This window comes from Lagenorhynchus albirostris, chromosome 1 (genome assembly GCF_949774975.1).
Source record: "Lagenorhynchus albirostris chromosome 1, mLagAlb1.1, whole genome shotgun sequence".
In the NCBI taxonomy this organism is placed as follows: Eukaryota; Metazoa; Chordata; class Mammalia; order Artiodactyla; family Delphinidae; genus Lagenorhynchus; species Lagenorhynchus albirostris.
In genome coordinates, this window is record NC_083095.1 from 187,544,578 (window position 1) to 187,560,754 (window position 16,177).

The 16,177-nt window shown below is 42.5% G+C and overlaps 1 protein-coding gene across 1 annotated transcript in view; it reads right to left on the reverse strand.

Moving 5' to 3' along the window:
• The window catches only part of ST8SIA6 (ST8 alpha-N-acetyl-neuraminide alpha-2,8-sialyltransferase 6), a 131,383-nt gene that overhangs the window by 44,493 nt on the left and 70,713 nt on the right, over window positions 1–16,177 (reverse strand). Inside the window, exon 3 of the mRNA XM_060121722.1 lies at window positions 11,941–12,030. Coding sequence (XP_059977705.1) covers window positions 11,941–12,030 — 90 coding nt within the window. The remainder of the gene's footprint in view (window positions 1–11,940; window positions 12,031–16,177) is intronic.

Genomic DNA, 16,177 nt, shown 5'->3' on the forward strand with positions numbered 1-16,177 from the left:
TAGCAAGCAGACTGAACTGAGATACACATGGTACTGACTTACTGACATTTCAACCACTAGAAGCAGGAGAATTCTATTTACATCGTTTTTAACTCTGCGTGATGGTAACTTCTAATTAGAATGCTGTGATTATTGTCACTTGGCATAGGAGAAAGGGATTCAAACTTTTATTCTCTGCATACCTTTTAGTGTCCCTCAGACAAGGTAAGTATTCCAAAACAGCTTTAGGAATGAATTCCTAAAGATGCCAATGTTCTTCCTCACAGTGCCACTGAAATCTCCAAATTGCCACATTTGAAAAAGTCAGATATTGATTGTTTTTTTTAAAGAACACTTTCTCTGTCCTGGATCATTAACTTTTGGGGTTTGGACAGTAACTGTATGTTTAAGACACGTGCTAGGAAATACTGCAAGCAGTGACTAACTTCAGCCAACCAAGAGGGAAAGAGGTTTCCATTTACAAAGGGGTGGGACGTGGTAAAGGAAAGGCTACACGGATTGGTGAAGCACACTAAGGCTACAATAGGGGTAGAGGAGGAAAGCTTACCACCCTAAGTCCATACACTAGCCAGAAAGAGCTATGGCTAGAGGTGTAGAAGAAGGTCACAAGACTGCAGAGGTGACCTTTGGTAGAGGATGAAGTCATCCCTAAACCACTCCCGCAGAGAGGGATCCAGGGGAATAAATACCCCAAACTTTCTCTCTTCCCATTTTTTACTCTCATACCAATGACTTCCAGAAAGTGACCCTGACCAGAAGCCAAAAGTTATGAGAATCCAACCAACGTAGCACAAGGAAATCAGCCTCCTGGAGCACACAGCAAGAATGCAAAAGGTAGAGAGTAGATCTGGAAGGTGAAATAGGAATACGTAGCGTAAGTGGAAAGCTATTCATGGTGCTATTCATCAGAATTATTTTGGGGTAACAATTTACTTCACTGGACTAATTTGATATAATGCCAAAGTCAAGCAGTACCTCACAGTCCAACAAAAAATATCATTTTAAGAAGCAACCTAAATGTCCATCAACAGATGAATGGATAAAGAAGATGTGGCACATATATACAATGGAATATTACTCAGCCATTAAAAGGAAGGAAATTGAGTTACGTGTAATGAGGTCGATGGACCTAGAGTCTGTCATACAGAGTGAAGTAAGTCAGAAAGAGAAAAACAAATACTGTATGCTAATGCACATATATGGAATCTAAAAAAATCCCCAAAAACCAGTACTGATGAACCTAGTGGCAGGGCAGGAATAAAGACGCAGATGTAGAGAATGGACTTGAGGACACAGGGAGGGGGTAAGGGTATGCTGGGACGAAGTGAGAGAGTGGCATGGACTTATACACACTACCAAATGTAAAACAGATAGCTAGTGGGAAGCAGCTGCATAGCACAGGGAGATCAGCTCGGTGCTCTGTGACCACCTAGAGGGGTGGGATAAGGGAGGGTGGGAGGGGACGCAAGAGGGAGGGGATATGGGGATATATGTGTACATATAGCTGATTCACACTGCTGTACAGCAGAAACTAACACAACATTGTAAAGCAATTATACTCCAATAAAGATATTTTTTTTAAAAAGTATCCCCTTCACAAATATCTGCAACATGCAAATACATCACCAGGATGGAAAGAATGAATAAACAAGGACTGAGGCTGCTATTGAAGATTCCCGCGTTTTCCCTCACAACACTACTGCTGTATGATTTCTGAAGATGAAAGAAAGATGACCCACTTTTCAAGTTTATGGAAAGAAATCTCCACATATGATATCCAGAGTTGAAAATAACAGTTTAGTGATCTTATACTATCAATTTTTAGAACTAGGATCCTATATGTTGCAAGGAATCAGAAAGAACCAATAAATTGAGTGTTCTCCATCTCTTAAAGAGTAACATTATATAGTTAGAGTGAGTTACAAGAGTGAAGGAGCTAGCATGGATATTACACCTGGTAAGATTTTTAAACCATATATGAATGGCTATGAACCTTTTGCCTTTTAAATTCTTCTGACTCACATAAGCAGAGTTGATCTCTTTCTCCCATGTCCTTTGCACCACCCTAAATCCACTAAATATCTCTATAGCACTTACCTTTTGTTTTCATGTATTTACTCAATAAGTACTTCCTGGGCATCTGTTACGTGCAAGATATTGTTCTAGAGACCAATAATAAAAATAGTGAACAAAATAAATTTTCTTAAAAAAATCCACATTCTCATGAAATTTATATTGTAATAGGGGATTATGGACAATAAACCCAATGTATGGGTTGAACTGTGTTCCCCCGAACTCATACGTTGAAACCCTAATCCCCAGTACCTCAGAATATGACTATATTTGGAAATAAGGCCTTTAAATAGGGGATTAAATTGAAATGAGACCATTAGGGTGGGCCGAGTCCAATCTACTGGGATTCTTATAAGAAAAGGAAGTTTTTATTTACAGAGAGATACCAGGAGGCTGGCCTACATACAGAAAAGACCATACATACGGAAAAGACCATGTATGTACGCTTCATACATACAGCAAGAAGGCAAGGAGAGAGACTTGGTTTTGGTTTCAGAGAAACCAAACCTGCTGACACCTCGGTCTTAGACTTCTAGAACTGTGAGTAAATAAATTTTTCTTGTTTAAGCCACCTAGTCTACGGTAATTTGTTATGGCAGCCCTAAGAAACTGTACATCAAATAATACATAAATTAAAATCATGTTGAAGTATAATGTATTTATAGTACTGTGAAGAAAAATAAAGCAGGAATAGAGGGAAAGAAAGTATGTGAAATAGGGCTGCAATCTAAGTGGGGTGGTCAGGGAAGATCTCCCTGGGAGGTAAGAGTTGGGCAGAGACTTGAAGAAAGGGATTAAGTAAGCAATACACATATGGGGGTTTGGGAATGCGAAGAACATTCTATGCAAAGGGAAGGACAAGTGTGAAGGCCAGAGATAGAGGTAGGCACGGTATGCTTGAGGAACAGCAAGATGGTCAGGTTGGTTGGAAATCACACACGAGTCACTCAGGAATCCACTCATGAAGGTGGCAGGAGATGAGGCCAGAAAGGTCGCAGGAAATCTGATGGTAGAGGCCTTGCTATTCAAAGTGTGGACCTCAGACTGGCAGTATTGGCATCACATAGAAAGATTATTAGAAATGCAGATTCTCGGGCCCTGCCTCACACCTACAGAATCAGACTCTGTCTTAAAATAAAATCCTCAAAAGATTTGCAGACCTGTTAAAGTTTTTAACAGCTTCACTGAGGTATAATTAGTATGCCATACAGCTCACCCATTTAAAGCAGAGAAGTCAGTGGGTTTTAGAGTATTCGCAGATATGTGCAACCATCACTACAGTCAATTTGGGAACATTTTTACCATCTCAAAAAGACGTCTTGTACACTTTAGCTATCACCTCCTGCATATCCCATAAACGCTGGCCTACTGTGTCTTCATTTTCATCCATCTCGAAGTATTTTGTTTTCCCTTTCTATTGCTTCTTCGACCCACTGCACAGTTAAGAGTATGTTGTTTAATTTCTACAGATTTGTGAGTTTCTCAATTATTTTTCCTGAATATTCATCTTAAATTTCATTAAAATGTGGTCACACAACATACTTGGTGTTAGTTCTATTCTTTAAATTTATTGAGGTTTGTTTTATAACCTAGCATATGATTTACCCTGGACAATGTTTTGTGTGCACTTGAGAAGAATGTACATTCTGTTGATGGGTGGTGTACTCTATAGATGTCTGTTAAGTCTAGCTGGTTTACAGTGTTGTTCAATTCTACTATTTCCTTGTTGATCTTCTGTCTGGTGGTGTATCCACTACTGAAAATAGAGTATTTAAAATCTCCAATTATTGCTGAATTATTTATTCCCTTTGTCAGTTTTTCCTTTGTGTACTTTGGTGCTCTGTTATTAGATGTATATGTGTTTAGAACTGTTATATCTTCCTGCTGGATTGACCCTTTTATGATGATAGGATCTGCTTTATTTCTACTAACACTTTTTGTTTTAAAAGTTTATTTATTTTAATATCAATATATCCACTCAAGCTTTCTTGTGGTTGCTGTTTGCAAGATATACATTTAAAAATCCTTTTACTTGCAATCTGTGTGTGTATTTGAATACAAAAATGTATCTTCTGTAGATAGCATAGTTTGATCATGCTTTTTAATCCAGTCTGACAGTCTCTGCCATTTGATTGCATGGTTTAGTCCACTCATATTTAATGTTATTACTGATACAGTTACATTTACCTCTGCCATTTTACTTTTGTTTTTTTACGTCTCATGTATTTTTTTGTTCCCCTATTCCTCCTTTACAGCTTTCCTATGCCTTAAGTGAATTTTTCTAATGTACCATTTTGACATCTTTAATAATTTTAACTATCTTTTTAGTGGTTGCTCTATGGTTTACCACACACGTCTTATCAGAATCAGCTTTCAGTTTATACTAGCTTAATTGCTCTAATATATAAAAATATTACTCTTATATCAGTCTCTCCCCTTTTTCTTCTTTTTGTGGAATTTTTGTTATACAATATTACATCTATTAATGTTATAAACCCAATTACACATTGTTATAATTATTACTTTACCATTTGTAGTCATTTCCTTAGCCTGATGCAACTCTGCTCCCACACATAACAGCTCCTTTGTGCTGGCAAATATATTACATGTATATTTGAGAAGTGCTCTAAGGACCTTGTAGTAGGCTGCTTTAAGAATTTTGTCTTTTATTTTGAGTGAAATGCGAAAACATTAGAACAGAAAAGTGACCTGGTCTGACTTACATTTAGAAAGGTTCCCACTGTCTACTTCATTGAGAAGAGTCTCTAGGAGAGCAGGGGTGAAAGCCGGAAGAGCAATTTAGAGATGTTGGCCACAACCCAGGAGTGGAATAAAGATGGCGCGGTCCAGGCTGGAAGTGATAGAGTAAGAAATGATCAGCTTCTGGGTATGACTTCAAGGTGGCCAGTGAGATTTAATGACAGACAATGGGATGGATAAAAAGAAAGGCGTCAAGGATAACTCCAAGCATTTAGATCTGAGCACTGGGAAAATAGACTTGCCATTAACTGAAATGGAGAACAGTGCTGAAGTACAAAGTTCGGGGGGTGGATCCAGGAGATCCCGTGAGATTTATAAGGATCACAAGATTCCTCACGAGCACCCCAGGGAGGTGATCACTGGGCAGAGGTCATAGAAACCCGGAAAGAGGTCTAGGCCGGAAATACAAACTTGGGAATCATCAGTATGTAGACGGTATTTAAATCCATGAGACTAAATGAGGCCCCTGAGGTCTGAGGATGAAAAGAAATGAGGTCTGAAGACTGAGCGCTGGAACACTCCAGTGTCAAAAGTGAGGGGAGATGCGGAGGAATCTACAAAGACTGAGAAGGAGAAACTAAAGTATTGTAACTATCTGACTTGTTTTTTTGTTGCATTGGTTTTGTTTTCTTTTCTATTTTTCGGCTGCGCTCCGTGGCATGCGGGATCTTAGTTCCCCGATCTTAGACCCGCGGCCGCTGCAGTGGAAGTGCTGCGTCTTAACCACTGGACCGCCAGGGAAGTCCCTGACTTTCTTAATATACTGCAAGCTGTTAAAAGAGTAGAAATAATTTCTTTATCATTGTGTTCCTTAAGCAAGAATTCTCAACCCGTTCTTAACCACGCATCCTTTGAAAAAGCTCCCAGGGAGTATGATACACACCTCCAGGTGGAGAATAACTGTCTCTGTGCCTTTCATAGTGCTGGACACAGAGAAGTTGCTGTGTGTTTCTGAAACTGAAAATTAATATATGATCAGAATGTAGAAACACCCAAAGGTTTCAGATATTGGTTTTGAACTATGACAATAATTAGCCATCCGCCGTGATCTTACCAAGAAAAGCCACACTGGTCCCCGAGTTACAATCAGGGTACAGCGGTTGCTGTACACGATAAAGCTACCTGTGTATATTTACATTACGGATGTTTAAGTAAAATAAGTAACAAAAAGTGAGGAAAGTATATGGTATGTTGGAGGAAGATTGCTTTTAAGTAGCTTCGCATTTTAAAGTCAAATGCCTTTCTCTTCCTGTACTTGTGACTTGTAATTCTGTTCTCATTAAGGTTCGAACCATACAGTAGTGAGAAAAAAACAGTCAGAATGTCATCCAAGCCCTGGCTCTGCCTCTTCTAACTGTCTGATGTTCTGCAAGCCATTTAACCCTCCGACTTCATCTCTTTCACTTGTGGAGTTAGAATAACAAAAGCTATTCTGAAGAAATACTGCAAAGACTGTAGATATACTTAAATTATCTTGCATACAGTAGGTCCACAAAAATGGTAGTTGTTATTACCACTATTGATAATTTTGGTAATCATAATAATTGTCATTATGATAAAAATATAATATCATAAAGATTGTGAATTGAGTAGTCAATTAGTTATCCGTGGTTATGTGAAAAATTATGAAAAAAATTAGTGGCTTAGTTGCTTTACAACAATAAACTATTACTGCACAGTTTCTGTAGGTCAGGAATTCATGAGTAGCTTAGCAGGATAGTTCTGGCCCAGCAGCTCATTAGGATGTAAAGTCAAGATGTTGGTCGGGGCTGGAGTATCTACTTCCAAGGAGCTTCACTGACATAGGCGGTGCTGCTGTTGGTGGGAGATCTTAGTTCCTTGCCATGTGGACCTCTCAGTGTCCCCATGACACGACAGCTGGCTTTCCCCACAGCGAGCAATCCAACAGCAGGCAAGGCAGAACTATCAAATCCTTTTAAGACCTGGCCTTGAAATCCCACATCGTTATTTCTGCGGTATCGTATTGTTTACACAGGGCAGCCCTATTCAGTGAGGCAGGGGAGAAGCAAGTAAATACCAGGAGGAAATGATCATTGGGTGCCACCTTGGAAGTCTGGCTACCACAGATAGTAAAGAAACGATACCTTTAACGTATTTGAAAGTGGTGGGCAAAAGTATCAATGACAGATTTGCTTTCCTTCTCCATCCCACTTCTAAAATTGGAAAGAATGCCTAATGTGAATACATAATCAAGACTGCAGTATAACGAGAAAGTCAGTGTTTCAGTTTTCCTCTGAGGGAAAAGTCGGTTTTGTTTCCACCAACAAACACTTATAATCAAATAATTCACGATTCCAATCTTCAGCATGGTAACAAACGATACTAAGCAACTCTTGCCACGTATTAACTAAGCAATTCAGACTAGAATTCCTCCAGTTCCCTTCTAGCATCAACAACCACACACAAAATATTTTATTTCCCACCTTGTCTTTAACTGGTTGCCTCACTCTGAACAAGGCATGATCCCACTTTTATCTTTAAACTGAGGAAATTAGATTTTTTAGAAAAACAAAACTTACACATAAAAAAGTATACAGATTAGAAGAATTTAAGAGACTATTCCTTCAAGCTCTTAAATTGTATGATGGTTTATTTCTTATGTATTCTTTGAGGCACAGAATGATGGCTAAACCACCTTTTGATAGACTTGACACAACTGCAAAAAAAAAAAACTTTTCAGAGACTTCTATCATAGCCTCGATGTTAGCTCACCTGCCCCAACTTAAAAGTTTATACGAGCAAACACAGCCACTCCTTTGGTTACCAAGAGATACATCACAAGATATTAAGAACATACCAAGTTGGTATGAACGGCTGTTTTGTGTTAACTTCTTCTTTCTGATCTCAATACCAAGGAAAGGAAGTAGGGCTAGATTTTAAGGGCTAGTCCTTAAAAGCTGACCACAAAAGGCAAGTTAAAGGGTCAGAGATGAAAAGACAGACAAAACTGTGGGTATCTCTTTAAGAAGCAAAGAAAGCACCATAGATTTAAAGCTAGGTGAACAAGTCATACATCACTCTATGCCGAGAAAATCTTGTAAATGACCACAAGCTGTTTTTCCTGACAGACAAGTGAAAACTTAGGAATACTTGCTTTGTTAACAGGCTATCAAGTGGTATGTTCAGAGTCAGGTTTTTTGAAGCCTGATCTGCCATAATTTATACTTCTTCTTTTCAAGCTGCAATTCAGGTCATGCTGTGCTCTCTGAGATAATAAACAGGAAGAACGCTTGGGGCCAGCCTTCAATTCACTTTGCCTTTCATCCTGCAAAACAGAGCCTTCGAACAGACATCTTTAGGATGCCCCATTAAGATGATCCTTTCAGAAAATTCTCTTGTTCTCAGTAATTTTAAATGGTACGGCATGAAGTAGCTCATCAGACATACACACTCACCAAGCAGTGTATGGTTCAAGCCACACCCAGCCTATGCAAGCCTGGCTTCCAAACCTTAATTCTGAGAATCTGAATCTTACCAAGAAAAGCTATTTGAACACAAGCAACTTTTTCATGCCCCGGTGATTGCGCAGGAAGTTACAGGGCAGTGGCTTACACTCTGTCCCTAAGAAGAGCTCTAAATATCTCCTTTCCCTAGAAGTACTATTTAAACTACTCAAGTGTTCAGAAGATATAAGAGATTGCGGTTGTTTAAGAAAAATGTTTCCTTCCATCTTTAAGGAAGACCTGAAGGGCCTAGAGTCAACAGAATGATGGGAACGGCAGAGCTATTTAATACATATGGCGCAGAAATATCTGGTTGACGTCACTGATTGGCGCTCCGTTTCCATAGCATAGCTTTTGCTGTAAGCGGCATCCCAGCCAGAAACTACTTCCCCCACGCCAAGCACGCACCAGCTCCACTCACGTTCTATTGGCCAAGCCCAGTCACATGACCCGAAACATCTAGGTAGGCTAGTTCCAGCCAGTGGAACGTGAATGGAAGTGATGTGTGTCCCCTCCAAGCTGGGTGTGCTTTCTCCATAGCACCCTCTCCTTCAGCAGCAACCCTGGGGTCACCTGTTGAAGATGCCTGCATCATAGGATGGAAAGAGCCAGAATCCCTGAGTCAGTACTCAGAGGACAGTTGCCTGACCAGGAAGGAACATCTATACTGAATGCTGCGTGAGAGAGAATACAAGACTGTGTTATGACACTGCGTTAGGGGAGATTTTGTTGGAGTAGCTCATCTACCCTGACCAGGTGGTGGAAACTGAAGAAATGTAGATGGACATTTTCTTGGGATCCAGGATCATCTGGGAAAATGGAAGAGGAACACAGGAAGAAAAAGGCACAGGAACAGAGGCAGCAAAACCTAAGATGGGGAGGAATGAGTTCATTTCCTGGGATCAGCCCCTCTGAAGCATCTCCTCTTGAAAAACCAGCTCATTGGTCTGAAACAATGTGAACTAAGACGGACAACTTGGATATTCATACGGTCAACACTTTACAATCATATACACATAGCACAAAAGATTACAAATAATCTTTGCCATACTGAAAAATGCAAACTAGCAGTGATAAGATGGCTAGGTAGTATGTTACAGATTTTTAGAAAATAAATTTATTTATTTATTTATTTATTTGTGTCGGCATTGGGTCTTCGTTACTGCACGCAGGCTTTCTCTAGTTGCGGTGAGCTACTTTTCGTTGCTGTGCGCGCGGGCTTTCTCTAGTTGTGGTGAACGGGGGCTACTCTACATTGCAGTGCACGGGCTTCTCATTGCGGTGGCTTCTTTTGTTGCAGAGCACAGGCTCCAGGCGTGTGGGCTTCAGTAGTTGTGGCATGTGGGCTCAGTAGTTGTGGCTTGTGGTCTTCAGTAGTTGTGGCACGTGAGCTCAGTAGTTGTGGTACACGGGCTTAGTTGCTCCGCGGCATGTGGGATCTTCCTGGACCAAGAATCCGTGTCCCCTGCATTGGCAGGCCGATTCTTAACCATTGCGCTACCAGGGAAGCCCCGGCTAGGTAGCATTTTAGTTCATGATAATATTTTATCTGGGAGACACCTGGTAAAAAAAGGTTTGGGATGGAGAAACCCAGAGAAACATTCAGGGAGAAAGAATGAGATAGGAAAAACCAGAAAACTTCAGATTCAAAGTAAGAGACAGAGCCAGAGAAGTGAAAGATAGGTTTCAAAAATGAGTTGAAGTTTATGGATAATTTTTTAAGAGCTACAAATTAGATATGGTAGAGAAAATGCTTTGAGGATCTAAGAGGTATATTTATTTATTCATTAGTTTAATCCCACAAATACTTACTGAGCAACTACTATGTGCTGAGCCCTGTGACAGGCACCATGGACAGAACCACAAACTCATGGTCTTGGAGCTCAGAGTCTTAAACAGAAAATAAAGACTTGTGATACAAGGTACCCCATCTCGATGGTCTTCCCAATGGCAACTGTTTAACTTCCTTTTATTGAAAAATGAAGTCAAGACCAGTGGGAGACAGAGCACCATTTCCCTCCCACTCTAGTGCCCTCTTCCTAAATTCCATTTTAGCATCTGAAATGGACAAATTGGCTGGGGAAAGAGAAAATTCTAACTCTTTAACAGACCATGAAAAAAACAGAGCTAGGGACTTCCCTGGCGGTCCAGTGGTTAAGACTCCATGCTTCCACTGCAGGGGGCGCCCGTTTGATCCCTGGTCAGGGAACTAAGATCCCACGTGCCACACAGAGGCAAAAAAAAAAAAAAAAAAAAAAAAAAAAAAAAACAGAGTTAAATCATTATTTCTAAGAAAATGAAATTGCCTTTTATCACCACGCACCGAATAGCTTTCCTGATTGTCCCCTGTACGTCTGTAACAACAGTGGTCGCAGAACGCACGGTTCCGGACAATAGACAATACAACTGAACAAATTAGTCTCCTGAGTGCAAAATAACACTTTCATAACAATGGGTAATTCATGCCTACTTTCTCTAGACCTCTGCGGAACAGAATAACAGTGCAGGCTAATTGCACGAGCTGGCTGAAAACGGTGCAGGTCATGAAAAGGCATCTCTCTAAAGAACAGCCGAGAAAAGGTCTTAGCGCCAAATCCAAACCAATAGGAACAAAGTGAGAGCAAACGTGAGACCATATGCCCAGGCCATCTCATTCGCGTGCCGCAGTTAACCACGTTTGTGGACGTCCGTGATGAAAGAACCTTCCGCCACGCTGACTCAAGCGCTTTGCTCCCAAGTACAGCTACGGGTCATGGTTACGTTAAGCACTTTTGTCACTCTGCGGAACAAAGACAGCTCGTATCAGAGAGAGAGAGATGAAGAGAGTCAGTTGAAGCTTTCACACACTGACTCACATGTCGGGCAAGGAATACAACAGGCTTGTCGCAGGGAATGGGGAGCAAGGACCAATTTTTCCAAGTTCTACTCTCGAGGCGTGGTGCCGCAAGACATGTGGAATTTGAGTCCCTCAGGAAAACTTCCAGCAAACAACAAGCAAAACAATGGCTCGAATATGATCAACACAGACGTGCAGTGCCATCTATAATGCGTGAGCTGCTTTACGTCCACCTCAAAATTCAATGTATTTATTGTGCAAGAAAAGAAGCGTTTGCAACTGCTAGTTCTGGCCCATCTACCATAAGCCAGGGTCCCGGCAAAAACAGTGGCTTGCTCAAACCGAGTCATTTGAGAAAAGCTTAAAGAAGGCACTTTTCCCAAAGTCCTGGGCTGGATGTAGGAAAATCCAAATACAGTATCAGGGAACCATTAAGAGCTCACCCCTAGGCTGAAGAGTCCAGTGGAGGGAATGAAGTGAAAAAGGAGAGTGAGAGACACTTAACAAAAGTCATGACCTTCGGGCTTCCCTGGTGGTGCAGTGGTTGAGGGTTTGCCTGCCGATCCTGGTCCGGGAAGATCCCACATGGCGCAGAGCAGCTAAGCCCGTGTGCCACAACTACTGAGCCTGTGCTCTAGAGCCCGCGAGCCACAACTACTGAAGCCCGCACGCCTAGAGCCCGTAGCCCCCGCTCACCACAGCTAAAGAAAGCCCGCACAGCAAGGAAGACCCAGTGCAGCCATAAATAAATAAATAAAGTTCCATTTTTTAAAAAAAATTACATTCAAGGCAAAGAATAGAACTTACTTTCTCGTCTTGTTAGATAAAGTCTCCAAGCCGGCTTGAAGATTTTGGCATCTCTCTGTCGGTGGGAGGAACTTCTCGTTCAGATATGTGCTGTTTTGTGAAAGAGATTCAAAAAGAGATTGATTTAAAAGGAGAGCTTATGAGATACGGTTAACAAAAAGCAGATTGAATTGATAATGGGGGCCCAATTGAGGTCTGATTTTCATCCCTTTATTGGATTTCTCTGTGGAAAAGGAAATTGATATTTTCACCTGCAACAATGGGTCTAAATGAAAAAAGAAAAAAGAAAGTTTTTTTTGACATGATAAAGTCAAACAGAAAAGAACACTCCATGGGGGACTGTATTTTCATGTTCTCATACTTTAGGTTAGTATGTACAATGAACAAGTTATTGAATAGTTTTAATCATCGTGTGTGTAAGCAGGCTTTATTTCTAAAAGATGTCTCCAGCTAGGAAGCATGCAGACACAGGACATCTGTAATGCTCTCCCAAAAGAAGGCAAGATAAATCTGGCCTTTGATTATTACAGTAGCTGTGATATAAGGGTCTGTTGCTATTGTTTTATGAACTTGGAAGAACTGGAGTTGGAACAAAACCAAATCAAGCGAGTTAAGGAAATGGGTCATGGAGTCGGGCTGCCTAACGAGCCCTGCGGACAGGTGTGCTACTGAACTGATTGAGGCCTCTGTTTCTGCATCTCTAGTCCTTACCCCATAGTGCTATTGTCATGATATATACACGATAGAGGGAACAATGAAAAGCACCTGGTACCACGCCTACCACAGTAAATGCTCAAAAATATATCAACCACCACTTTCCCTACACTTCGAAAACATGCACACAACTCCAACTTCCTGGTAGTGCGTCTATTTAATCATCCTGAAGGTATCTGCTGAGGATCTAATATGTGCTGGGAGCCACGCACAGGAGACTCAGGATACCGAGCTGGATAACACAGCACACAGTCCCTTTCCCTAGTGGAGCCTGCAGTCCGGTTAAAGAGAACGATGTATATCAACCAACCAACCACAGGAATGAATACCGAATCCTGATCTGTGCTTATTAGGATCCTGAAGACAGCAGTGGGTACCATGGGGAGCTGCCTGCACCCTGGGGGCGGGGGGCCTCTGAGAAAGTGTCATTTGGGTGCAGATCCCCAGGGTAATCCAAGGGCGTTACTTTGGGAAGAGGGGGGAACATTCCAGATAGAGGGGAAAGCATGTGCAAAGGCCCCAGAATGTGTGAGGAGCTGAAAGGAGGCCGGTGGGGCTCAAGGCTGAAAGGCTAATGGGTGTCTGGAGCAGTAAGTAAGGGCCAGAGCACACAGGCCTGGTGAACCAGGTTTAGAATGGACCCTAAGGACACAGGGAGCAATAGGTTAGGGGCAGGGAGTGATGGATGGGCCTGGCCTCAGGTGCGCTTTAAGTAGTTGACTGAGAAATGAAACGAGAGGAAGCAGGACTACAGAAAAGGTGGGACAGTTAGGAGGCTTCTGCAGGGCTCCAGGAGAGAGAGGACGGCAACTTGCTTTGCCAGCCAGGATGGAACAGACTATGATGCGCTCACAGACATCCCCCAACGGCAGTTGCTTTGCATCACAAAGGTCTGTTTCTTACTCAAGAAATGCCCACTAGACACTGGGTAGCTCTCTAGGGCGGCCGTGCTCCCCGCGATCTAGGAATACTGCGTACTGCGCTCTTGGGGCACCTTCCTTTCAACAACCCACTTCCATAATCGCTGTGGCAGGAGAAGAAAGTGCTGGAAGGTCTTCCTCTGTATCCGGATGCTTCAGCCTGGCCAGAACTAGCTGCATGCCCGACCTGACTGCACAGTGGTTGTCAGAAAAGGGCAATCATCCTCTGTGGCCAGAGAAAGAGGCAATCAGGATCCAAGAGTGGACCAGAAGCCCACATCCACTTGCCCATCGGCAGGAAGAGAGGCTGACAGATTTGAGATCTATTCTGGAGGTAAAACTGCCAGGACTTCATAATAAGTTGGATATGGGAGGTGAGGTGGCAGGAGGTATCAAGATAAAGATACAAACAAGAGAGATTCATAATTAATCCTCCGGAAGTGCTGTCTAAAAAAGACAGTGCACAAAATACATATGGGCTCACAAAATCCCTCTTTATCTTTTTTTTTTTGGCTGCATTGAGTCTTCGTTGCTGCGCGCGGGTTTTCTCTAGTTGCGGTGAGCAGGGGCTACTCTTCGTTGCAGTGAGTGGGCTTCTCACTGCCATGGCTTCTCTTGCTGTGGAGCACGGGCTCTAGGCATGCAGGCTTCAGTAGCTGTGGCACGTAGGCTCAGTAGTTATGGCTCGCGGGCTCTAGAGAGCAGGCTCGGTAGTTGTGGCGAACAGGCTTAGTTGCTCCGCGGCATGTGGGATCTTCCCGGACCAGGGCTCGAACCCGTGTTCCCTGCATTGGCAGGCGGATTCTTAACCTCTGCGCCACCAGGGAGGTCCCCCCCTCCCCACTTCCGTCCTCCTTCTGTCTACGTGCCTCACCTTCTGTGCTTTCTGAATGTATTACCGTACTTTCCAAGGATTTGTTTATTTCTAATTTGCTGTGTATTTTTTTCAGGCAGCACCGTTAATGAAGTGAATTACTGAGCCAGCAGTGCTTTGAATTCTGATGGCTTCGCAAGACTGAATTTGTGAAACTGTGACAAACAGGTACCCAGGGTTTGGTGTCAGAGCACTTTCCTTAAATCGGAGAGTATCCTTGTTAATAAAAAGTCCAAACAGCTTTGCCCAACTGAAATCACAGAAGGCCCATGGAAAGCACATGAGGGTACCTGCGGGGAAGTGGAGGTGAGAGAGTGAAGAATGAAGCCGGAGGGACAAAAGGGGCCTTAGGTGTCAGCCAGCAGGGCCAGCCTTGAATCTGGGCTCCACTCTCTGACCTTGGCCTTTAAATCCAAGAGTTTCCTTTTTAAATATTTACTCAATAAGATAGTTTATAGGGATCTACAGATTAAATGTTTGTGTCCCCCCAAAATTCATAGGTTGAAACCCTCGCCCCCAAGGTGATGGGATTAGGAGGTGGGGCTTTGGGAGGTGATGAAGTCATGAGGAGGGGGCGATCATGAATGGGATTAGTGCCCTTATAAAATTGGCCCAAGAGGGCTTCCTGGTCCCCTACCGCCTTGTGAGGTTACAATGAGAGGATGGCTGTCTATGGGAAAGTGGGCTCTCCAGACACCAGACCTGTACATGCTATGACCTTGGACCTCTAGCCTCCTATGACCTTGGACCTCTAGCCTCCAGAACTGTGAGAGATTAATTTCTGGTAGTTATACGCCACCTGGTCCAGGTCTAGCAGCCTGAATGGACCAAGACAAGGGATAACATGGGATGGGTATAAAAACAGCGGATACACAAAAGTTACTGAATAAATGTTGTGTTCTTGTTCTCCTAAATGCATTCTGTGTTGTTTCCTCAGTTGTTGTTATTACAATAGGGGATGGTATGGTAATACTTCTCCCACCCACAGAAGTCATTTCACAGTAAAAGGAACAGAAAGGGGAGCCCCTTGAGTTCTCTCTTTCTCTCCTGCCCCCTTTTCATTCAAAGGATCTTCCTAGTTTTCTTCTTTTTCATCTAATGTCATTAAAATCTTCCTAGGAAAATGCTAAAACACTGACCTGTGGAACCCATAAACTTCAAATGTTTGTCTACATTAGGCATCTGGCCAATATAGCCCCTTTCACTGCCTCTTAGACAAGACTCCTAGTTCATGCTGTTTTCAACAATGTTTGTTATTCAAAGTGACAGAAATACAAATTAACAATATAACCGCCATGTTTTAAGATGCCTGAAGACCTGACACCGTAAGAGATGCCAGGACCCGTGGAGAAGTGGAAGGCATTAGACCTTCCAGGGAGAGGGCTAGACCATCAGTCCTCTCCGTTGTGGGAATAAGTGAGAATTAGACGTTCCTTAGATCTGAGCTCATGAGGAAAACCACAAGGGAGTTACTTGCTCTTGAGAGAGGAAAAGAAGAAACCTTCCCAGGTTTGAGTTGAGAGAGGTCATGATCCTATTTGAGAAGATGGCATCCACCACAGACGAAGACATTAGAATAAATCCTCCTCAACTTCTGATTTGGGGGCATCTCTCAGACAAGGCAAAGGGGACAGAGAGAAATACAAAGAGATGAAAGTAGGAAATCCAAAGACCTGGGGTCACAGTAACCTGGCAGAAGATGAGATGGCTACAAGTCGTGTGGGCTGAT